We start from the raw sequence: 23,833 nt of genomic DNA, 5'->3' as shown, positions 1-23,833 counted from the left end.
TTGCCTGCCTGCCTCTGACTGTCTTTGTGTCTGTTTTATAGTTTTTAAGGATGAGTTACAGATTAATGATTTAATTATACATCTTTATTCATCTGAGGTATCACGGTAATTGCCATGGAAGTGTAAAAAATATTAGTGAAACCTGGAAAAGAGAAGCCTTGAGAGGACCTATAAATTATTTTTATCGTATACAAGACAATTTTACAAACCGTATTTACAATTCCATATTTACACTTCAACACTAAATTCAATTCAGTAAACAATTTCACAGTCCAGTGAATCTTAAGCTTATGGGAACATGTGCAAACCTGTTTATGTTGACACACACAGGAATGCATCGACATCACAAAAATGACAACAGATCGTCCACGAGTTTAGTAGGAACCACTGCAGGACATTTGAATTACGGCGCTGGTCAGGAGCGTAGGCCTCCCTACAGCAGGAGGGAAGTGTCACTGGGGTTCTGATCCATCCCCGCCGTGTCTCCGTCTGAATGACTGAAAGCATCCCTCGACAAAAGAGGAGTGTCCATGGCGGCCGATCTCAGAGACGGATCCGAGGAGATGACCACTACGTAGCGATCATCATCCTCATCTTCATCCTCCATGCTCCCGTGAATGTCCGCAGTAACTATTGAGTTTTCTGCTGCCTGTCGGCTACAGGAAGGGGAGGAGCTGAACACAGGAAGCTCTGCGGGCGGTGCGTCTCCTTGGGGGTCCTCTTCAGGAAAGCTGGTGTTAATATAGATGATGTCATCTTTGCTGGAGGACTCCGGAAGCTTCTCTGTGAGTTTTTCCAACATTTCTCTCAGCTGGGGGAAGAGGGGGCGGTCCAGGGGGTCGGCCCTCCAGCAGCTGTACATGATCTCATACCTGGTCAGGTGCACAAAGAGGCCAAACTAAAATACACATCGACAGCTAAAGGAGGCTACAATTTTCATTCATGGTTACATTTCACAAAGAGAAACAAAAGCACACGAGCAGGCAGGTGTGGCGTCACAACAGAAATATGATCCTCGTTTGATCATCTGATTATTGGAAACTGATCGATGCATCAACATTTTATCCACTCGTGTTTGCAAAAAGCTTGCGACATCCCAGCAATTCATAGTCACAAATAACTCCAAAACTTCCTTCTGCAACATTTAGATGGACTAGTTTGGATTTTACCTTTTGACTCTGAGCTCATGAGCAACAACAGAAAGAAGCCGAATGAAAACATCTGTGAGGACACAGAGACACTCACAGGTCGTCCAGACAGTCGGACGGCTGCTTCAGCCGGTGGCCCTCCAGGAGGTAGTCATAGATCTCGTGGTTCTGGATGCCCGGGTACGGCGTCATGCCTCGCGTGGCGATCTCCCACATGGTTACACCAAACGCCCACTGCACAACCACAAGTATCCAGTTCAGAAGAAAGTATTTTTTTATGTGCACAACATGTATGGAAGTGTTCTCTCTGAGCACCTCCACTAAAATGTACTGCTTTATTTTTATTATTTCAATCTTCCTCCAGTCAACTGAACTTATAAATGTTTGCACATGCAGCCTCTTCGCTTTCACACATTCGATTTCTCTTTGACATCAATCACTTCTCCAATTATCACAAACAACCCTGAAAGATGAATGTTGTCTTTCATGTGACACAAAAAGGAAACTGAATTACATTTGAAAATATGAGCAAATGTCATCGTGAACCATTTTTAAAGGCGAGAGGAGCAAGAGTTTCACTGTCGTCCCTCAAACGAGAGTTAGAGGAGGGGGACGTGACTGCAAAGGTCTGAAATGATTCACAACCAAACACTGAAAGAGGCATGAAAATACCAGGCTGTGACATCGAGCGAAATTTGAATCAAGTTCATTGTGAGAGCACCCTACAATTACTCACAATTAATTACGAAAACTAAAATACAGACATTTTGTTTTGGCAGGAGATAAAAGGAATATAAAAAACATGAAACCCGGAGAGAGGAACCAGCTTTTTAACTCTGTTCATAACATCTCAGCTTGGGTGATGTCAGTGAGAATTTCTGAGTCGATCTTGAAAAAAAAAAAACTTGAACCTAGAAGGGACCGACGCTAGCGGAGGCGCTCACCACATCACTCTTGACAGTAAAAACTCGGTCAGCCAGACTCTCCACTGCGATCCACTTCACGGGCATTTTGGCGATCCGGCCCTGCCTGTAATAATCTCCGCTGTAGATCTTCTTGGATAAGCCGAAGTCTGCCACACACACCGTCATGTCGTCTCGAAGCCTGGGAGAGAAAGACGCCACTGAATATCGATACTGTCGATATCCACGCACCCATGAAGGCAACACCTACATGCAGTTACGAGCTGCCAGGTCACGATGCAGAAAGTTCCGCCCGCTGAGGTACTCCATACCCAGGGCGATGTCCACCATGAACTTCAGGAGTGTCTGAGTGGGCAGGAACTGAGCAGAAAAGATGGTAGCAACAATGAGACGGTGATCGGGTGCGATCAGTAGATCCCGATGGTTACTTCTAGGATTCCTTACCACTGGATTCTCTCCCAGGCGGGATCGCAGCAGGAAGCTGTGGAGATCTCCGTATTTCATGAAGGGCAGGATGACCATGGGCCTGGGAAAATGTCCCGAGCCGACTTCCAGGCACACACCTAAAGCAAAACCGCCACCACACACGTTGAAATGAGGCCTAACGACAGGAGTGAGATGGTGAGGTGTTCAGGAGCCCTACCGAGCAGTCGGATGACATTGGGATGGTTGAAGTCTTTCATGCAGGCGGCCTCGTTCAGGAACTCCTCTATTTCTCTCTGAGAAAAGCTATCCACTGTTGACAACATGGCACGCTCAATATTTGACTACTTGTTCTATCTTTTTTTTTTTTAAATTCAGGGAATTTCTTAATCATAAAAAACTTGCATTTCATCGTCTTCACAGCAACTTTTTCTGAGGTCCCATCCGGTCGTTTAAAATGTCCCTCCACCACGGAGCCGAACTCACCTGGTGGGGAGGGAAATGGAAGCAGACGTTCTTCACGTGCTGTTGACCGTGTGAGATTATACGTGCTAATAAAAACAACGTGAATGCTTCTGTTTGCTATCATTTTGGCTCACCCTCTCCAAGAATCTTTCCTATGGACAGCAGGTTCCTCATGACCATCACATCCTGAAGTTTGGTCTGCAGGTCAGGACTGATGCCGAGGCTCCCAACTGCAGACACCCACCACTCGTGTTACATTGAATTTATATCACACGATGGTCCATATACTCTTTTGTTGCTATAAATATCAATATAAATATATATGTATATATTTAAACACACGTGTGATTCCTATCGCAGATCGGTTGTAGGATCTCGTCGGTTTGTACTCAACAATGGTCTGAGGCTTTTCTCCACTTCGAAACACCCGCCTGCAGGGGGAGCCAGAGACACAGGAGAACCAGAGGTCAGTGAGTCAATGCTGTCGCCAACCCTCCAGTGCAGCAACATAAACACAGATGGAGACTCTACTGAAAGGTCATCGAGAGGAAGCCCACTGAGTTGTTTCTTTCCTGACTCGGGGCTCACAAACTCTTTTCCTCCGTGAGCAGGAGGCGGTGACACATTCCTGTGTGTATCCTGAGTGGCGAGACTGAGTCATAATGATGAATTCCTTGGAATCACAAGCTGGCTGTTCTCAATATCTGCAGCTGCACTGTTATTACCCTCCTCAGGTGCAGACAATGGTGTTCAACCGGAAGCAAAGACAGTTTATTAACCGAGTCCGGAAGCCTTCAGGTTGTTTTAAGCGCCTTTATATACATCAAGGATTAAAGGACTCCTGTCTCAGCCGGACCTTCAAAAACTTATTCATGCATTTATTTTCAGTAAACTTGACTACAGCAACAGTGTTTTTACAGGTCTTCCCAAAAAAACGATCAGACAACTGCAGCTGATTCAGAGCGCTGCTGCTCCAGTCCTCACTCAGACTAAAAAGATAGATCATATCACCCCGGAACTGAGATCGCTTCACTGGCTTCCTGTCAGTAAAAGAATCGGTTTTAAAGTACGAATGTTAGCTTACAAAGCTCTGAATGGTCTGGGGCCAAAACATATGTTGGATACGCTCCCCCGTTACGAACCAGCAAGACCTCTCAGGTCGTCTGAACTGGGTCAGCTTTCTGTCCCCAGAGTCAGAACTGAACATGGCGACGCAGCATTCAGCTGTTGTGCTCCACATATCTGGAACAAGCGACCCGAGGACTGGAGATTCGCCCCAACTCTTCACATTTTTTAACTTTTTTGTTTACTATATGTTTTTAGCTGACTATTTTATGGCATGTCAGCCCTTAAATTCCTTGTCAACCATTGTATACTGCTTTTGTCTTATTGCTTTCCCATTGTGTTGTCTTTGTTTGTAATTATATTTTATTGTTAATAGTTGTTGTTTTCCTGTGTATTTCACTGTAAAGCACATTGAATTGCCTTGTGTTTAAATGTGCTATATAAATCAACTTGCCTTGCCTTTAACACACAGCAGCAATGCAACAGGAACTGGTGCCAGTCAAACAGAGCCCAGCAGCAGCGTTCACAGCAAAACAAGAAAATAAGATGGTTGGATCAACAAGAGGAGCTTCAGCATACCTAAACCAGGAGTCAGAGGTCCTGTTGTGGACACAGATGGCCCCCCAGAGGACCAGCAGCAACAGACAGAAGCCGCAGGCCACGCCCAGAACGACATGGACAGAGTCTGGAATGCCAGCGTCAGGGCTGGACGACGGTGATGGGCCCGACTCTGAGATAACAAGATCATACACCAGCATAAGCGTGACTGAAGAGAGGAAAACACGGGTCAGCAAGCAACACCTCCTATCCACATCAACTGTAATATCACTGGGTGATTGGATATTTTAGAATCATAGCAATTTCCGGTCAAGTCATGCAAAAATTTGGGTTTCAACCAATGGAGGAGCAGACCAACTTGTATGTCTATGACGTGCTGTGAAATTACAAAGCTGACACCGATCCAGATGTGCAACTGTCAGCAAATGTTTAACTAAACCTTCAAATGAAGTTGAAGGTTAAATTATTTCCTGAAAAAAGTCATTTCTTCTTCTCTTCCAACAATGTAGTAAAGTTCTTACACAAATATACAGAGCTCGCGGACGTACGTATTCTAAAAGCTAACAAACACCGGGTAGAATCTAGAAGAGCCCGCGAGTCCATGACAGGTGTCATGGTGACCCTCAGGCTGCAGCGTGAGTTCGTGGTCCAGGAGAGGAATAATTATGCTGTGGAAACCATCGTTCCTGATTCCTCTGATTATCTGAGAGTTTACACGGCTAGTCAAGTATGACAAAGTTGAAGGACTGATCAGAAATGTCCACATCTGCAGAGCTGGAGGCGTCCTGATTATTACACTCCATACGTGGACTCCACATTTCCCATGATGCAACTTGATAGCATCTCTTCATTTGCCCATTTCCTTCCTGGTAAACTCCCTTTCTACCAACTTCTCATCCACGGCTGTGGGCTTCTCTAAGATAAGATAACATGATGACATCACCGGGAGAGGTATTTTTCTTTCAGTTAAAACGAGAATGGAAGGACATGAAGGTTGTCAACAAGTCACTAGATGGTCCAAACCATATCAGCCTTCCTCCCCAGGGTCAGACTTCTTTCCTGTCTGTTGCGTTCAGGAGCTGAAGCTCGTGCTAATTAGCTTAGCCCACTGAATGATCGTGGATGTGCAGGTTAGCATGGCTCTGTCAACAGTCACGAACTGCATTTTTCTCCAAAACAATCTCTGCCTGCGTGAATGCAACGAGGGTAGTGTATATCATTAATTATGAAATACAAATTCAAAATAACGAGACACAGTAAAATCAGACGTATAGTCGGAACTACTTTCTGAACTGGGCGTAGGGATCTGACGCAGCACCTTATTGTAACTTTGGCTGACAAATCTGAAGACTTGTTGAGGACGCGACATACGCCTGCTGCTACGATGCCTCCACCAGACGATGAGGAGGACAAACCACGATCCTGCACCTGAACTATTTGATGACTTTGAGGGAGACATGCTAACACTTCCCATCCACTACCATTCATGATGCTAAGCTAAACAGCCACTAGTTGGTCTCCATGAACCACAGCCATAAATCTGCTGGTCTAGCTGGTCTAGCCATTAGGATGCCTGGTTTTCACCCAGGCGTTCTAGGTTCAACTCCTGGTATGGAAATGGAGGAATTTCCTCACTGGATTCATTGATGAAGAGATTCTGGATGCTGAAGGGGCCCTGATTGGCTCCTGGGTTGAAATAGTGGGGATCCTTAAACTCTGTTTTTATCTTTTGCATTGAGAGAACTTTACTTGACCTCTGATAAGACGCAGCCTGACTAAGCCGACACTATAAATGACATTCCGCAATTGCCTTCCAACTCTCTCTCTGTAAACGCCTGAGTGCTGCCTCGCCTGCCCTGTCATGACAAGACAGCGTAAAAACACACGTTGAGGTTTGTGTGCAGCAGCCACTATTCTTCTAGTACAATGTGCTCATATAGTCAGCAGTTTGCACATGAGATAAATCAATAGAGCCGCTTACTGTCCTCTGGAACAAACAGCCAGACTCGTGGGCTGACCATGCCGCTCCCTGCCTGCGTGCATGCCGCCACCTCCACACTGTAGGTCGTGTTGAATTCCTGGACAGCTACAAAGGCCACGGTGGCGTAACTGTGGATCTGAAAGACACGCAGCCGACATGAATCCCAGAGCTACAATCACAAACCCTGAAGGTTAATAATTTACACTGAGAGAAGCAAAGTCAGACCCGTTAGTACAAGACAAAGTTTTATACTGCAATCCTTAAACTCTGGTAACTTTGGGGGGAGAGCGAGCTCAGGAACATCTGTCAACAACTTGCTGTGTGGCAGGTTCTTTTGTTGTCACGTTCCCTTCCTGTTCCTCTTTTCCCTCCTTTACACTCTTTAACAAAGACACAATAACAAATCCTGTGAAACCTCCTTGAGGGATCCCGAGGAACTGCGTCCTGGACAGTCCAGGTATAATGAAAGTCCCGTTGAAAAAAGGAAGGAGGAGAACTTTCTGGAAAAGCTGCTGTGGTGCTGTGGGGGACATGTGACGGACAAAAACCTGTATTTCACAACAGTTCTGGGGTTCCTCTGTGCTACCAAAGTGCTGACGGTTATGCTGAACTCATGATTAACGCTGCATCACGTCTGCGGCAGCTGCAACTCTTAACTCACATGTCTCCCAGCGACTAATAGGAACAATGACTTCCAGCCATTTCAATCAGATTCACTCTTACTGGAATCAGACTGCTGTCGATGAGCAGGTGAGTTGGGGGCTGCGTTACAAAGCCATTGTGTGCAGTGACATCAGCACCTGACTGGACATTCAGCCTTCACATACATCCTGTTCCGTTCACTCAGCGGTGACTCAGGGCCACAAGTCCCGAGAAGAAAAACAACAATTACCAGTTTTCACACATCAGCTTCCTTTTACATCTGCACAGACAGGACAGAAAAGGAAGCCCACTGTTCTACTCTAGCAATGCAGTACAAGTATCACGCAGTAGTAACTGGATATTTGTTTGTCAGCAGTTTCTTAGCGAGAGAATCTGCAAATGTATCAAACGATGATCTCTGACTTAGAGACCTCGGGCCACGCGGAGGACTTTCTGCTCTTCTGAATCAAGGTGACCTCAGGAAGGAAACACGGACGGTGACGTATTTCAAATATTTCATTGTTTCCATGGTCGCCATTCATGAGTCACTAGCATGAGAAATAGCACAGAGAACATATCGAGCTCTCAGAACGGAAAACCAAAGGTCATAGCAAAGGAATATCTTCTCATACACTCCCCTACATATGAAGGACAGAACATCAAGTGTTGATGTGACACTCGCCGTTCGAGCATCAAACGCTGATCGGTAGACAAATGCCCTCACATTCTCAGCAGGATTCACTGGACTAAGGATGATGAAACGTTACCACTTCATCCGACGCTCCTTCTGAACACTTAAGGATGATCATTTTGCTTACTAGCGGATCTCATTTAACAAGTTCAAAATAAAATCTATCAATCTCAGATAAAAAAACTTGTTATTTAAGTAGTTTTGGGGGGAGACAGAAACACGTGTGGTACTGAAGCTCATAAAATGATGAAACTAGGAATCTGTTTTTTAACAGTTTTCTAACATTTAGGCTTTATTGTTACAGGAGAGTCTCTCAGCAGCTGCTCGGCCCTCTGACCGTTGTGCTTAACGCTCTTTGTCATGGGGAGAGTTGAATTCCCGCGTGTGGATACGTGCTGGACCGGTCGCTCGTCTGACCACCACTGGACGTTCCGCTGTGTGTCAGCGCTCCATCTCCAGACCAACATGCTGTCCCCGTGATGAGCCTCTGTATATAACGTGGCTGCACAGGGATGCGCGGGGGATGCTCAGCTGTGAGAACCTCATGATTTTTGGTAAACATCCACACCGAAGGAGGAAGTAGCTCAGAAATTTAGTCATATGATGAATGTGCATGGAAGTAAAACAAAGGCATTCAAGTTTCTAGTAGTACAACAACAACAAGTGGAGGTTTTGGTTGATGACAACTTCTGCCTGCCCATCAGCTATTTAGTGTTGGCGGCTTAATCTTGTAGTGCAATTTCTTGACGACTGAATCAAAGTTTAAGAAGCAGAGATCAACGTTCCAGCGTTCGTCCTCTGTCAAGAGCACGATCAAGAAATGTGACATTCTGATGTCCAACCCTCTTGAGCCGACTGTGAAAGCCTCTTTGAGGTCTGTCGCTCTGCAAGGACGCGAGGGTTACAGCTTATTTTGAAATGTCAAGTCATTCTACCCCTTGATGATAAACCCACAATAAAACAGTGGCTAATTACATCATTACAATTCAACATGAACATTTCATATCCAGCGTTGTAGAACATAAATAATCCCTCTATCACTTAGGACCTTCACCGCCTATCAATCTGAATCCATGCCTCTCAAGACGTCTCGTGCTTTGGAATATTTTATCAGTAATTCTTTAATGCATCAGACAAAAACTAAACGAGAGTGCAGCGTGCAGCAGGCGTGCAGCAGGCGACCTCAGCCTGTAACAACTGAACCAAAAACATGTAATTTTTTACTGTTTAATGGATCTGCCCCAGCTGGGCTCTTCTTTGACCCCCCCCCCCCCCCCCCCCACACACACACACAGACACCACCTCCTTGGCAGAGGAAATAAAGAAAGAGTGAACAGAGGAGTCAGACTCTATGATCAGCGTGTTGCTCACCTTGTTCACCTGAGTCCCGTGTCTAATAATGACATCATAACCTTGCAGGATGCCGTTTATCTTATCCTCTGGCGGAGGCTTCCACCTGATCACCAGCCACGAGTCATTCAGCTGCACGGTGACGTTTCGGGGATAAACTGACGGCACTGGGAATGTGATGGGAGACGGATGAGGAAGGCATTAACTCACCACACAGCAACAAATGTTGGGAGGCTTTTAAAGAATTCAATTACATGAAACAAAACTGGGAAAAAGAAAAAGAGCCTGCACTTCTTTTTAAATCTTTGATTACAGTTTGGTATGTGGTCACTTCCTGGCAACGTGTATTAAATCATACAACTAAAATATCCCCAACAGTGGCTTTAGGAAGGAAATTGGGGGCAGCTCCACCCTGAGGAGCTGGTGTTTGCTCAGTGAGACCGCTCCTATTTCCTCCGTGACCCTTTACCAAAACAGAGATGTAGTGTTTTTCTGCCTTGAGCAACATCGAGCAAGCAGGTAGTAAATTCCAGCTTTTACACGCCGCTACTGCAAGACAGCTTATGTTAAGCATATTTTGGTTGTGAAAGTAGGCAAATTATACCGAGCGCATTCCTGGAATCTGAACAGGGTTCATTTATGATGGTGAAGGAGGCAGAAACAGAGCTCTAAAAGAGATTTTAGAGGGATTTAATTTGGTTTTTCTTGCACCTGCTTCTTACTGCACCACAGATCGGCTGCTGTATCAAGTGCCAAGAACATTCACACACTCCTGCTCACACACCTCCCTCCGTGGTGTTGCTCTGGATCCAGAGGGCGACAGGAGAGGCCCCCACTTCGTTGCTGCAGGAAACACTCAAGTTGTAAGATGTCATGGCCTGCAGCCCGGCGACTTCATACTGGAACGGCGGCACCGTGACGTTGATGAGCCTCGTGGTTGTCACCTCCCCTTTCCTCCGACTCACTTCCTTCACCTTACATGTGACAGAGAGGGAGAGAGAATTCATCAGAGGGCGACCAGCAGCAGTTAAACTGTCAATTAAATTTTTCCATAAAATGGCGGAAATGTTCCAAAAAAGGAATGTGCACGAGACAAATTCCTACAACAGGCTTGAAGCGAGTAGAACAGGCTATGTAATGACATCAGAGGATGGCGGTGCAGGCAACGTTACACATGCCTGTAATAAACAGAGCAGAAGAAGAGGTTATCTCCATCATCTACACGAGAAGTCTTGAGGAATTCCCGCCGTCATCTGCCTGCTAGTATCGTCCGTGCTGCTGCAGTCTGGAGACTTAAAGATTTCAACTTTTGTTAACTCAGAGCCCATTTATGAAAAAATGGGTTCTGTCTTCCGCTCTGCATATTTACAAAGAAAAAAAACCCCAACCTTTATTGCGAAATTGAGGGTTTTGTTCAAATTTTGCCGTTTCCATCAACCTTTTCTACCGCGCTTCTTCATATAAACATCAAAATATTTTGATGGGAATATTTCTTACCCTGATGTGGCACTTGACGAGTGGCGAGAAGCCATCGTGTCCCGGGATCCAGCTCAGCATCAACTTACTGGACTGCCTCTCCGTCACAGCAACGTCAGACACGGGACTGGGCAGCACTACAAAACACCAGCAGAAACCTGCTTAATCACCTGACACAGAGGCACGCGTGCGGCTCAGCGCGGCTCAGTGCACCACGGCACCAACGCCACCCCACTCCTACCTCTGATGTTGACGTTTGCTTCTCTGGAGATGGTGACACCTTTAGGGTTGTAGGCTTCACAGATGAACCGCGTGTACTTGTCCACACCTGCCAGATAAGGCCATCGTCAAGGTCACGTTGGGACATGTGAGGCAAACACCAGCCAGAGGCAAACTTGACACATTTTACAGTTGCTACATTGATCAGTGTGTCAAAGGACTCTAATCTGATGCTAATCTGAGCTAAAGCGCCAGGTCAGCTGAACAGGAGAAATGAGAGTGTAGCAAGACTGAAAATGACACAAAAAAACACACGTGGGATGAGTCACTCCTTTATTATATCTCTAGAGTTGACACAGCGGTGCCTCGTCCTCACTGAGCCTCAGCATTGTTACACACTGTGGCAACAATCCTTTTCCTCGTCACACGATTCCCGTCTTTCACCAGCAGCCCCGTTACAGAGGGACAGGACAGCGACCACATAATGTGCCTTTTGTGCTCTGTTTTCCACTCTCTCTGTCTCGGAAACCTTTGACAAAGACAATCGCAGCTCAGCCTGAGCGCGATTACTGGAAGTTTTGTTTACATTCAGCAGAGGAGCTTGACCTCCGCTCAGCAGCACCGGGGCAAAGAGAGCTTCGCTTCCACACAAACACTCACTCCCACTGGCTTGTTTCTGAAAAACACGGCCTCTGTTGAATTCCCTGCGTCTGCAAGAAACTTTAGATGACAACTGCAGAAGAGAAGCGTCGTGCAACGACATCAGCACCTTTCCAGCCAAGTTGTGCAAACGCCTCAATTCAAACTGCACAGCAAACAGATGGCGGCGGCTAGTGGGAACTGAGCAGGTTGGACTCTTGGCACTCTTTTGTCAGCAGAACAAGTAACAAAAGGCCATGACCGAGACCCAGCATGATCAGTGGACGCATCACATTCTAGAACATCGCTCCCTCCAGCTGAGCTGCAAATGGAGCAAAACTATGATCACACTTTCAAATACGACCATTTACGCTGCAATAAGGTCGTAACATTTGAAGAAAAGCTCCAGCTGACTGTGGCCACTCCTCCACACTGGCTGTGAAGAGCTTCCTTCCACAGGTGACTCTACGGAAGCCCTGAATGGACATGATAAACATCCCAATTAGCTGACTGATGTCATTATCGAATCCTACCCCGGTGAACTCAACGCAGCCTGATGTAGAACTAGGTGGCGCCAGAGCAAACACATTCATCATGTGTTACTGTGCTGTAATACCGTGGAAACATCCATCAGGCCTCCCTCCTGTAACGGCGAGGTGGTGCTGGGACTCGAATCCAGGTTGTAAGCGTCTCCAGGCCAGGATTCTTATCAAAGATTTGACCATGTGGAGTCCAGGCGCTGCTCCAGGGACAAATATCAAAATTGTCCAGGTTGCCTAGCTGATTCTACCTTTTTATTTTTGAGAAAACAACACTTTGATTTCTTGTGAAATTTAGAGGAAAAAAACATCTCAAGTTAGCAGCACTTATGAGTCTGAAGTGATTCTTCCAAAGCTGAAGTCTTCTTAGGAAAACATTCCACTCTGAGTTAACCAGAACAGGGTTTCCCTCCTCATGGAGGCGCGGCGTTGCCACTCACACAGTAAAGGATCTATGCATAACACCACTGCAACCTTCTCAGATCTGCACTCCCCTGCTGGAGCTTCTTCCTTTTCAATAATCAAGTGGAGTGGACAGTCAGGCGGAGTGTCATCATCCCTCCAAGTCCAAGACAGACAACGTGTGACTACACACTCTAGAACTTGTGTGTTTTTAGTAAAAAGGAAGTGAATCAAGTTCAAGCAATGACATTTCTGCTTTCACTGTGCTAAATCACACAAAAAGCAACTGCAGATGGGCTGGCTGTCCACATGGAAACATCATGAAGTAAGCTCAGACGAACACACGCTTGCTGCACCAAATGTAGAACGCGGATCCTGTAATCATCAGGTTTTGGAAGGCTCTCACTTCCTGCGTTGCCTCAGATGTCCATGATCTTTTTCCACTTTTATATTCAAGCAGCAAAAATAGACAGAGACGGCTAAAGAAGTTACAAGGAGGCCTACATCTGTCCATCACCTGTCACTGCCCTGAACTGGATGCTCTGTTTCCATGAGGAAGCAGCCAGAGATCTTACACCGCAAGTGACCTGCTGGGTCACTTTCTAGTCACGCTGGATTTGTAGCCATCTGACTGCCAGTACTTGTGCGGACATGAAATACTTCTCATCATATCAAGGAGTGTCGCCTGGATGAGGAGGAGGGGTTCCTGTAGTATGCAGGAGTGGGTTTACGCTGGGCCCATATTTGACCGAGAGCTCTGGTAGCCCACAGCCCGCCAGCCTCTGTGTCCAGCCCCTCCCTGCTGGCTGCAGCGGGCCATGCGGTCAATGAGCTCTTTGTCCCCGGAGCCAACCCCCAAACAGCCCCCCCGTCCCCTTGCAGCCCGGGCCCTTGCACACGCTGCACCAAAGCACAGCTCTGAACCTTTAACCCCCTCAGCTACTGGCTGTTAGCAGGCTACAGGAGCAGCAGCTGAAGGTGAGGGGCTGGAGCACACCGAGTGGGGGGGCTGGAGTACAGTGCACTGGGGGGGCTGGAGCACACCGAGCGGGGGGGCTGGAGCACACCGAGCGGGGGGGCTGGAGCACACCGAGCGGGGGGGCTGGAGCACACTGCGCAAGGGGACTGCTTGCGTTCAGAGAAGCACCGCTGGAGGCCGTAGACTCCTACACCAAACAATTCCAGCTCATCTGGACTCAACTGTTGTCCAGCACAGCCAGAAATTAACAGATTGAGCAATTAGTTCATCAGAATAAAATGAATCACCAACCGCCTCAACAACCGATTAATCATTTCATTCTTTTTCCAAACAAAAAGCTCAAATGTCAAATATTCTCAAATATCAGGATGTTTTAGTTCCTCTGGAATTTTCAGGAAGAGGCACTGAAGTTTGGACTGTTGGACGGACAAAGAGAAGCAATCGGATCACGTCACTCAGGGAAAGTGTGACCAGCCTTTTTCAGATTCTCTTGACCTTTTGGAGCCTCAGCAAATCACAGATTTGAAAAAAATCAGCAGACGAATGGAAGATTAACATAATCCTCAACTGATACCTTATTTTAATGGTGAAATTATTACTTAACTTCAAGTTTGACTTCAAAGTAGAGCTGAATCATTAAAGATCTGCTCCACACATACATATCAAAGTATACGAAAATACTGCGTATGTCTGACATTCCAATCACGACATCTACCTCCTTAAAACGCCGCCTACTTTCCACCCTCAGTCACAATCACAAGAACAAACAAATATTTGTCTTTCCACGTGTTGGCAGCGCTTCTCGATTCGTAACCTGGATGCTACAAACTTCATTCATAGATCTGTCAGTTGCTTCATTTAGAGACAATTGATGTGCAACAAACAATTTTTAAGAAAAAAAATCAATAAATCAAATGTTTTCATGTCAGATTTCTGTTTTTCTTATAAAATGGAACCATTTTCTTTATTCACGTTTCACTTAAAGTGGGTTTTTCACTGTTGAATCTGAAATCAATCTCATCAGACGCGGTCACGGCGTGACGTTATACAGGCCACACACTGCTGTGCTAAAATAAGTGAGGGGTGAATCTATAGGGAAACCTGCGTGATGGATCATCTTACTGGCATGACAAGAAAACGATAACAATGACAGCAAGTAGAGGAATTTCCACTGAATCCCAGCATCCCCGTGTTGCCTGAATCCAGCTCGCCAGGCCTGAGCGACCGCAGCAACACTGCCCGGTGACAGCCGCCTCGCTGCGGTGAACAGATGCTCACTGGTCAGATGCTGAGGCAGAAAAGAAACCACCAACACGCCAGAGCGAGCTGAGGAAGGACCTGCACCTCCAGCAACGAGACGGTTTCAACCAGAGAGGGAAGGCTCAGCAGTCTAACGAGACACTCTGACGACCTTCTCAGGTCTTCTAGTAAAATCCGTCTCCAAACGTACGACCCACTAACAGTGTCCAGCGTCTCGGGTCACTCGCTTTCAAGAGCCTCCCTTCAACTCGATGAAGACACTTGTACTTCCTCAACATGTCTTCCCCATGTGAGATCAACAGAACAACTTTGTGTCTGAGTGTGAAAAGTGAGCCGACAGCTGTGTGTGTGTTCTCCCACAGCGTGAGGACATCTTCAGTCCCCACAACCCGGAAAGGGCTGCTATCATACAGGTGGGCGTGGTTAGGGTCGGGGTCGGGGTTACCTGATACAGTGTAGCTGCTGGGCGAGCTATGAAAGTCACTGTCAGGAAAGCCGTCGCGGAGCCAGCGGATCTGAACTGGGTCTGGAGGTCCCACTGCCTCGCACGTCAGGGTGAAGGCTGTGTTCCTAGAGATGTTCCTGTCCTCTGGTTGCTGGATGAATGTCGGCAGACCTGGGATTGAATAAGACGAGTGTGAGCGTCCAACAGACACACCCAAAGGTGACACTGATGTCGTAGGGCCGCTGACACTCACCCTCCACCTGGATGGTGATGGGCTGGGACTCCACCAGCAGGTTGCCGATGCTCAGCCTGCAGCGGTACTCGCCTGCGTCCCCCCGCTGCACCTGGCTGATGCTGTGAGACACTTCATGAGGACACATGTCAACAACCAGACCCGCCCAGGTTGCTTCCTGGAACGTACCTGACAGTGGAGAGGAGGGTCGTGACCCCGTCTGTGCTGGTCTGGAGCTCGTTGATCATGGGCTGCACGTGAGTGGCCAGGTCCTGGCCGTTCTTCATCCACATGATGGTGGGCTCCAGTCTGGGATCAGGGATGTCGATGGAGCAGTTGAACTTGGCCTCGTGGCCCTCCGACAGCTGGAGGGAGCCGACCGTGGGCTTGAAGTGCAGCCGTCTGAGCTCATCTGGGCTCAGATACACCTTTGAGGCATGGCTCTGAATCACAAGGGGCTCCGAGGTCCTGGTGGATCGGTGGACCTGGATCCCAGATGGCTGAGCTGTTAACAGACCCAGGTTAGGTTTTACTAATTTAGGTTTACAGGAAGAGACTCTGAGCTAGTGGTGTCACAGGTTTCACATCCTACCTAGAACCACACTCGGGTTCTAATCCAAACGTTCTCAAGAGGACCAGCACCGACGGGCTACTCCCCTAATGCTAGTTCTGTTTACCTGCCAATCATCCACACCTGTCAGAATATAAAAATGACTAAAAATATCACTAGACTCTGGACTGGCCGAGAACAACCGAGCTTCTCCTCCGAGCACCAAACGTGTCTCAGGAAAACAAGAGGCTTCTTCCAGGAGATAAAGAGATTCACAGCCAGATAACTAACTAGTTACCTCATTAGCTTGTTTACCCAAAATAAGGAGTTAACCAGCTTGTTTTATCTCCAGAGAACAGTCTTTTGTTTTCTTGAGATAAAGTGATGGCTTCACCCGTTATCACGCAGGGGGTTCAGAAGCGCTGAGGGTCCGAGTGCGGCCGCCCTCACCAACCTCCAGGTCTCTGTCCACTGACCTGAGTCACCAGTAGTTCACCAATAGCTTCGACTCAAAAACTTGAAGTTTAAAACCCACAACATGGAAGGACACATTCGTATCTTGTGATAAAAGGTAACATGACAGTGAAAAGTGCAGTGATGCTTCAAAGAAAGACCCCCCGCCCAAAAAAAAAATAAACAAAACAGATGAGTAAAATCTCCAAAAGGAGCCAAATGTTGGAGTAAAACAGAAGCAGCGGCGGCGGCTGCGGGCCCCCGGGAGCCCCCGGCCCTGCCGCCGCCTCGGCTGAAGAGCAGCATTTCTATGTGCTGCAGCTGCGCAGGGAGGAATGTTGGGTTTCTTCCCTCTCACACCAGGAGGAACAGAAGCACAAACACCTTACCGCTGCTCGGACTCCCCGCTAAACAGGCGAGAGTGGCGGTGCACAGGAGGACTCCCAGCCCGCCCGGTGGCCACCTGATCGCCGTCATGACCGTCTAGAGACGTCTGGACCGACCGAAGGCTACGGACCCGCAGGAACAACCGACTTCCCCCGCTGGAGTCGCTCGCCTCAGCCCCGCATGCGTGCGCTCGCTTGTTGATCCAAGTCACATTCAGCTGGGAGGAAAAACTTTACTTTTCGCGACGTCAGAGGAGGACCCCATGGGGGCGGAGCGAAGGCTGGACTCCCGCCCCCCACTGATGAAAAACAAACAAGAAAGAAAGAAAGAAAGATAGAAAGAAAGAAAGAAAGAAAGAAAAACAACGACAGCGAAATAAAACTCTAACAAGTGACATTTCTACGTTTTTATTCATAGTTTGTGTTTCATATATTATTTCTTATTTCTCCTGTTTAGACGTAAAATATCGCACCTCTCGGATGTGAGATAATAACAGCCTCGACGCCTCTGAACGCGTCCGCAGCTCATTCAATCACAGCTGTGCACTCGAGGTGTGGAACGCACGACAACGGACAAACAAGCGACAAAACGCGCCTTGGCGAGGGAAACTGCTCCCCCACGTGGTCAACCTGAGTAGTACCCGGATTACGCCCAGCCGTTCAGTCATGGGGGAACATCCCCATGAAATGTTTTAAATATTGATTGTTAGGTGTTTGCTGAGCTTTAACGCCACTGAGAGGCCGTTGCTATTCATGTTTCTATTTTAGAGACTATTCAGGAGCTTCCAGTGGTTTCATGATCATCGGCCTTTCATCTGCAGCTCACATCGTTATATTTAAAGCTACTGAGCTCAAACACTCTAATTTTTACTTTAAATCTTCATTCCAGCCTGGAAAAATAAAGAAAAAATGAATTTCAGTATCTGTGGTGGTGGGTTTTTTTCCCTGTTGGCTCTGGAATATTTCATCCACCGGCAGTTTGGCAGGTTGCAGTAGGAAAGGCGGATCAGGTGGACATAATAACATCAACAATGGCTGCATTTATGTTCAGCAGGTCTCCAGCTGCGGCGCTGGCTCGTTCTGGAACAACGCCACTGCTGGTTCCACAAGCTTTGCCAGTTTTTGGATGGTTGAAGTTTCCATACCCTCCACAATAACACTAAATACAATAATTAATGGCAAAAAATATGAGCATGAAATTGTTAAAAGTTGTCGACTTCAGCATGATGGACCCTCCCTCTCCCCTGAGATCCTGAGTCAGTGGTCCGTCTCCTCGTTGGCTTCAGCTGAGCTTGCTGTCCTCGTCTATACTTGGCTGCGTCACGGCGGCCAGCCTCACTCCTGCGTGGGATCGCTTGTTTTCAGGGTTGCCTCTGATTGCATTTTGGGAGCAGTGGGCCCTCATGCGGTAAATACTGGCCTTCCTCTTACAGCAGCCAACGGTGCTCATGAGCTGAAACGCATCCTTTCTGAAAGCCTTGGTGAAGATGGCGTAGAGGAAGGGGTTGGCACAAGAGTTGATGGGGAAGAAGAGCACCAGCAGGATCTTGGAGTTGGTGACAGTGATGAGAGGCACCTTGAAGGCAGCAGAGATGGCGAAAAAGGAGATGGGAGCCATGCAGAGGAAGTCGGTGAAGATGAGCACAGCCATGCGCTTGGCTATCTTGGTATCAGCGCCTCGTCTGGGGAACTCGGGGTTCCTCACCGCCAGGTAGATCAGCACGTAGCACACACACACGATGATAAAAGCGCCCACGTTGAAGAGCAGGAGGATGAGGATGAATGCCTGAGCCAGGGGAGTCTCGATATCCATGGGAAGGCACATGCTGACTTTGCTGTAGCTGCTGACCCCAACCAGAGGCAGCAGCCCCATCCCCAGACAGAGGAGCCAGCCTGCTGCCATGATAGAAGCTGCCTGGGTCAGTCCCAGGCGCCGCTCCACCAGCAGGGCGTTGGAGATGGTGTGCCAGCGCTCCAGGGTGATGGTGGAGAGTGTGTACACCGACAGCTCCCCGCCAAACAAGGACAGGAAGCCTGCTGCATGACAGCCAGGCCCCATCTGCCACTCAATGGCGTGCTGACTGTAGTGACCACGCGTGCGCAGGTCTACACTGGCTATCATCAGAAGGTAGATCCCAATGCAAAGGTCAGCAAAGGCCAGGTGGCACATGAGGAAGCGAGGCACGGTCAGCTTGTTACGGCTGCTAAAGAAGACCAGCAGCACCGTCAGGTTCCCGGTGACGGCCAGTACGTTGATGAACCAAATGGCCACTCGGAGAAAACCGAAACCTGCGATGTCCTCGCAGGGGTTGAAAGCATCAGGCTCAGGCGTGCAAACCAGTGTCGGTTGCGTCTGACAGACGTCCAGGTCTGGGTAGTGGAAATTGACATCTCCGAAGCCTTGGTCCCTGATGGACAGGTCGACGTCTGGAAAGAAAGGCACGTCCATCACTAGCGTTGTGTCTGCTGAGCCTCCAATCACACGCTGGACCCTGGTGTTGACAGAGGAGAGGAAGAGAGGGGGAGAAGGAGAGAGGAAGAGAGGGAGAGAGGAAGAGAGGGAGAGAAGAAACGACTGAGACCATCAGTGGACCAGAGAGGAGTTTTCATGACTGGCAGAAAGACCTGATGCACCGGTGTGTTACGTAATGGAGACGCGCTGAAGTCAACTGTCACCTTGCTGATAGATCACTTTCATCACAATGTGTGGAGCCGTTAGTCCACGCCGGATTGACAGGGAGGTCCCTGGAGGGAGGAGGAGAACCGCGTCACACATAGTCCACCAGCAGCCTACCACGCCTGCGTGCTCGTCTCCTCTATTGCGGTGAATGCTGTTAGCCTGCTACAAACACCTGTGATTGTTCCAGTTCAGCAGTGCGCAGCAGTGACTGTTGTAGGTGAGATGCGTCTCTCGCAGGCTCCACAGGCCCTGCAGGGGGGGCAGGCTCTTCAAGGCATACGCAGACTGAGCCATCAGCACCAGAACCGACTCCAGGCCCCGCAGTGGTAACTTGGAAAGAGCTGTCGCTGAGACATCCCTGTAAAATAACAGAGAGCACTGACGAGAACACCGCCACGCGGGGGTGTGATGGCCCCCCTCCTTGTGAGCTTTACACTGTCAAAAACAAACTGCCCCCATGTGACCCTGCCAGCTGAGCTCCAGCGCCACACACCTCCACACATGAGCTTGAACACGCCTCTGTGTCACCTAAACATGTACACACGTTCACTCCGCTGCTGAGGTCACATCACCACAGTTTGACACACAAATTCAGTGTTTATGAAGCTGTTATCAGGGCGCCATCGAGAGGAGGGCGCGTGCTCTCAGTGGCCCCTGAAGAAACAAAGGTTTTCAATTCAGTTCGAGGGTCCACACATTTCCCTCTTCTACACTGGACTTTTCAAGTACTTTCTTTAAACCAGGTTTACGTCTGGAGCTCATTAATCATCAGCTGCACGTGTGTCGCCAGTTTTGTTCAGTATTAGTACTCAGTAGCGTTTGTAATGTTATAATTCCCTCATATTATTCATTCATTTTATGCCTCTGGCAGTGAGGGTTCTGGGCTGTACTATGTTCTGGGGCTGTATGTATCTGGAACATCTTGATGGAATTCTCTCAAATTTGGCTCAGATGTTGATTGGAAGCACATGGCAGAGGAACTACTCGGTTTCTACTTCGTTTTTTTCTTCCTGTTCTTATATATTTGGTGCCTTTTTACTTTTCTCTCCGTGTGAGAATAAATGTTGCATAAAGAGACTCTCAGGAGGTTTAGGGACATCACTTACAAGACTCCAGGGCCTGTGGCTCCTCTGAATGCATCCTCATGGATCACTCTGAGGTTCCTATTATTCTTTAAAAACCTGAAAAAAATGCATATGCAGAGTAAACAGTCAAAATAAAAGTGAGTCCAGCTTCAATTTTTAAAAAAGGGAATTTGGAAAATACAGTTTATCTATCTTTGTCCCTTGGAAGGCGTGGTCATGGATCTCTCTGAAGCCATTGTTGTACAGGTTCCTGCAGTTTAGACAATCCAAAGATGACTCAGGTCAAAGGTCAAGAATCCACATCTCAGCTGGGCTCCAGTGAATGCACTCACATTGTCACATATCCTGCTGTCATTCCGCTGAAGGCATTGGGAGGCACTTGCTTCAGGTAAAGGTTGTCACAGATGTCCCTGCCAGAGCACCAGAGCTCAGACTCGCCAACATGAACCGCCAGCAGCTTCAATAAGACTCAACTACAGCGATGCTTTATTTTCAATACACCATGAGATTTACTTACAAGATAAACTCTGGTTCCAGGGAACTGATGGATGTAATATCAGGAAAAACAGTTATGCCCGTATTGGAGATGCTCCTACGGACGCAGAGGAAAACGTGTTGCACCAAATACTCATTTCTGAATTTGTTCGGAATTTGAACACAAACAGGTTTTTGTCTGATGTCTGAATCCTGAATGCTGAAATGTCACGTGAACGTTCCGGAAGTCTCTTACAAGAAGCGCAGTTTAGGGAGGTTGTTAAAAGCCCGTCTGTGGACGTGCGTCAGGCTCCGAGCGTTCTGGATGGATCTTCAAACATGTAAGACATCATTTAAAACTGTGCTGCATTACAGACATCGTTGCTTAAAATACCCGCCCCCGCCCCAGGGCAAGACTTACACCTCCGAGAGGATGAGAAGGTTGTTGAACGCTAACGTCTCAATGGTTTCCAGGGTGACGCTCTGAGTGATCTCACTGAGGGGCAGAATCAAAGCAGCAGAGTTCATCCTGAGAGCGTTGACCAGGAGCAGCGACCTCAAACACGAAGACCTAAACAGGAGCTACCAGGGCGGAGCACTGGGAAAACAACTGGAGATTTCTACAAATCTTCACCTTACAGTTGGAAAAGTTTCAGCAATCAGTGAAGTAAATGTGCCGTGAGATGTGATCCCACAGATGAGTTACACAAGACTGAGATGAAGAAGACAGTGGATACGCACATCCTCTGGACTCCTCTCAAACCGTCAAAAGAAAGACTTGAAATGGTCTGCAGAGACAAGTGATAGAGAAACCTGCGAACGGAAGGAGAGAGGGATGTGATCTTGTAGCATCGCCAGCGCACAACAGCAGATGCAAACCTTCCCTACACATCAATATCAGGACACTTTACATTTACAACTTCTGCAACAGATGACAAACACTGAGGCGTCATCTCTAGAGTGTGTGTGTGCGTGTGTGTGTGTGCGTGTGCGTGTGAGGGTGATAAGTGGCATAATTTGATGGATGTATGTTGGACTTGGTTTTCAAGGACACTTGTCAGGAGAGGCTCAAGGTTGTGTGATTTAGCAGAGGAGAGGTCAGGATTCGCCACCTGCAGGCTTGTGAGATCAACTTGACATTTTCTTCACATCTAACGAAGTTGCTCTCACGCAGGACTGGACGTCTGCTCTCCCCCAGAAGAGCGTGACGTCCTTTTGTCCTTCGGCTAAATGAGGTGCAGCAAGAAACACCAGCTACAAACACTGACAGTCAGTCTGGAGCAAATCCAGAGTTTCACTTCCGTTCAGTAACAACAGATACTTTTGTCTCCAGGCTCTGAGCAGTGTTGAGGGCAGGTGAGCTCTTCAAGCTGCCTGCAAAAGAAAACTAAAAACAATCAACATCTGATGAGGTTTTTGTTGTTTGGGGAAAAAATGATTAAAGCTATCAGGAAACGAGTGGGCAGACTTTGCTATGGCTGTTGATCAGAGAAGTGGATGGTTTCATTCTACAACTGCAAGCTCCAGTCACGTTCAATTATTACATTAATGATCAAATGTAGCAAAAACAGAACCAACCAACAAAAAAACAAAACAAAAAAAAAACAGCAAAACGGTCAAACGCGTGCACATTCGGCAGCCATTCTTTAGTTTTTACATGCGAGCGCGGAGCCACGCGCGTGCGTCCCGGGTGGCTCCGTGCGTAAAAGCGCACGGGGACATTCTTGGCTGCATTGATGTACTAAAACACGGAGGGGAAGCGATCACCCCCGCGGAAGAAAGAGAAAAACACCTGTGTGATTAAACTGTGTCAAACGCGCCTTCAGTCACGGTGAACGCGACGAGCACCGGAGCACCAGAGGTCTGAACTCACAGTCGATCCTCGGTATGGCCCGTCATCAGCGCGGACGCCTCCGTCACGTTGTTGCATCTGATGGTGTCGGAGAAGCAGCGGCAGACCCGCGGACAGGAGACACACGGCGCGATCCTCGGTCCGGAGAGGAGGAAAACAGAGAGGAGCAAATGCCGCGTCGTCCACATTTCCTCGACGTTCACAAAGCGTCCGAACACGCAGACACCATTTAGGTCGTTGCCTCTGCGCTGAACCTCGCTGGATGGATCCGGTGGTTTGTGCAGCAGCAACAGCGCCTCATCCTCCAACTGCCGGTGGATGTCAGCCACCTGATACCAACCTCCCCCCCAGTGACTCCTGGAGGAGACGGATGAGCTCCACACGCGGCCAGGCAGCCCAGTCAGACCTGGATGAGCATCTGTCTGAACATGGTCTCCGACCCCAAACAACGGGAAAACAGATGAGGTTCCATCAATAAATTAAAAATTTAACATTTAACTCAAATCAGAATATTAATAAACTATCATGATCAATAAATATTTCAGTTTCTGTACTTCTGAATTCTTAATTTTTACTAAACTGTCAGACATAAATGTTCCTCCCTCGGGGTAAAGGGACAGCTCCACTCTGCACAGGAAAAACCAGATGAATCCAAATGTTTACAACAGGAGGAGCTGAACTCTTCCCTCTCCAACGTGGTGACTGCAGGGGCCTGAATGCTAAATTAGAGGTTCCCAAATCAATGCTGTATGGAAAAATGCATGTGAAATCCAAAAGTATCTCTCTTCCGTGGTGCTGCTGCGTCCCAGCTGTCTGAACACAAAGGTCAGAGGAAGGATAAATGTTTAGGTTTGAACTTCCACTTTTTATCCGACAAACAGCTGACGGACACGTGGCGGGCGAGGGCCTCCAGGTG

General features: G+C 47.9%; 2 protein-coding genes across 4 annotated transcripts; both read right to left on the bottom strand.

The window, feature by feature from the left end:
* Window positions 1-81: 81 nt before the first annotated feature.
* mertka (c-mer proto-oncogene tyrosine kinase a) lies at window positions 82-17,077 on the bottom strand. 2 transcript variants are annotated; one of them, XM_086181050.1, is made up of 19 exons: window positions 16,830-17,077; window positions 15,627-15,942; window positions 15,459-15,559; window positions 15,206-15,376; window positions 10,964-11,050; window positions 10,744-10,859; window positions 10,031-10,220; window positions 9,268-9,413; window positions 6,564-6,699; window positions 4,604-4,754; window positions 3,302-3,390; window positions 3,094-3,189; window positions 2,900-2,980; window positions 2,715-2,807; window positions 2,516-2,634; window positions 2,322-2,431; window positions 2,093-2,252; window positions 1,246-1,382; window positions 82-872 (listed from the first exon to the last, which is right to left on the bottom strand). In XM_086181050.1, the coding sequence occupies exons 1-19, from the start codon at window positions 16,915-16,917 to the stop codon at window positions 434-436; spliced, it is 2,826 nt and encodes a 941-aa protein (XP_086037176.1). In that variant the 5' UTR covers window positions 16,918-17,077; the 3' UTR covers window positions 82-433. The 2 variants fall into 2 exon arrangements, with proteins under 2 accessions (XP_086037176.1, XP_086037175.1); XM_086181049.1 differs by having other exon boundaries at window positions 2,322-2,634.
* A 1,019-nt stretch (window positions 17,078-18,096) lies between these two features.
* On the bottom strand, window positions 18,097-23,503 carry lhcgr (luteinizing hormone/choriogonadotropin receptor). 2 transcript variants are annotated; one of them, XM_086181051.1, is made up of 11 exons: window positions 22,939-23,503; window positions 21,807-21,878; window positions 21,487-21,561; window positions 21,322-21,396; window positions 21,109-21,183; window positions 20,924-21,001; window positions 20,773-20,841; window positions 20,613-20,687; window positions 19,679-19,864; window positions 19,503-19,571; window positions 18,097-19,318 (listed from the first exon to the last, which is right to left on the bottom strand). In XM_086181051.1, exons 1-11 carry the CDS (start codon window positions 23,103-23,105, stop codon window positions 18,109-18,111), a joined length of 2,151 nt encoding a protein of 716 aa, XP_086037177.1. In that variant the 5' UTR covers window positions 23,106-23,503; the 3' UTR covers window positions 18,097-18,108. The 2 variants fall into 2 exon arrangements, with proteins under 2 accessions (XP_086037177.1, XP_086037178.1); XM_086181052.1 differs by lacking the exon at window positions 22,939-23,503 and having other exon boundaries at window positions 21,487-21,663; window positions 21,807-21,872.
* Between the last annotated feature and the right edge of the window lie 330 nt (window positions 23,504-23,833).

The sequence above is a fragment of the Aulostomus chinensis genome, chromosome 16 (assembly GCF_037954235.1).
Source record: "Aulostomus chinensis isolate RoL2024-O1b breed Wild chromosome 16, RoL_Achi_v1.0, whole genome shotgun sequence".
NCBI classification, from domain to species: Eukaryota; Metazoa; Chordata; class Actinopteri; order Syngnathiformes; family Aulostomidae; genus Aulostomus; species Aulostomus chinensis.
The sequence above is the reverse complement of the archived record's forward strand: the minus strand, read 5'-3'. Positions and strand labels throughout refer to the sequence as shown.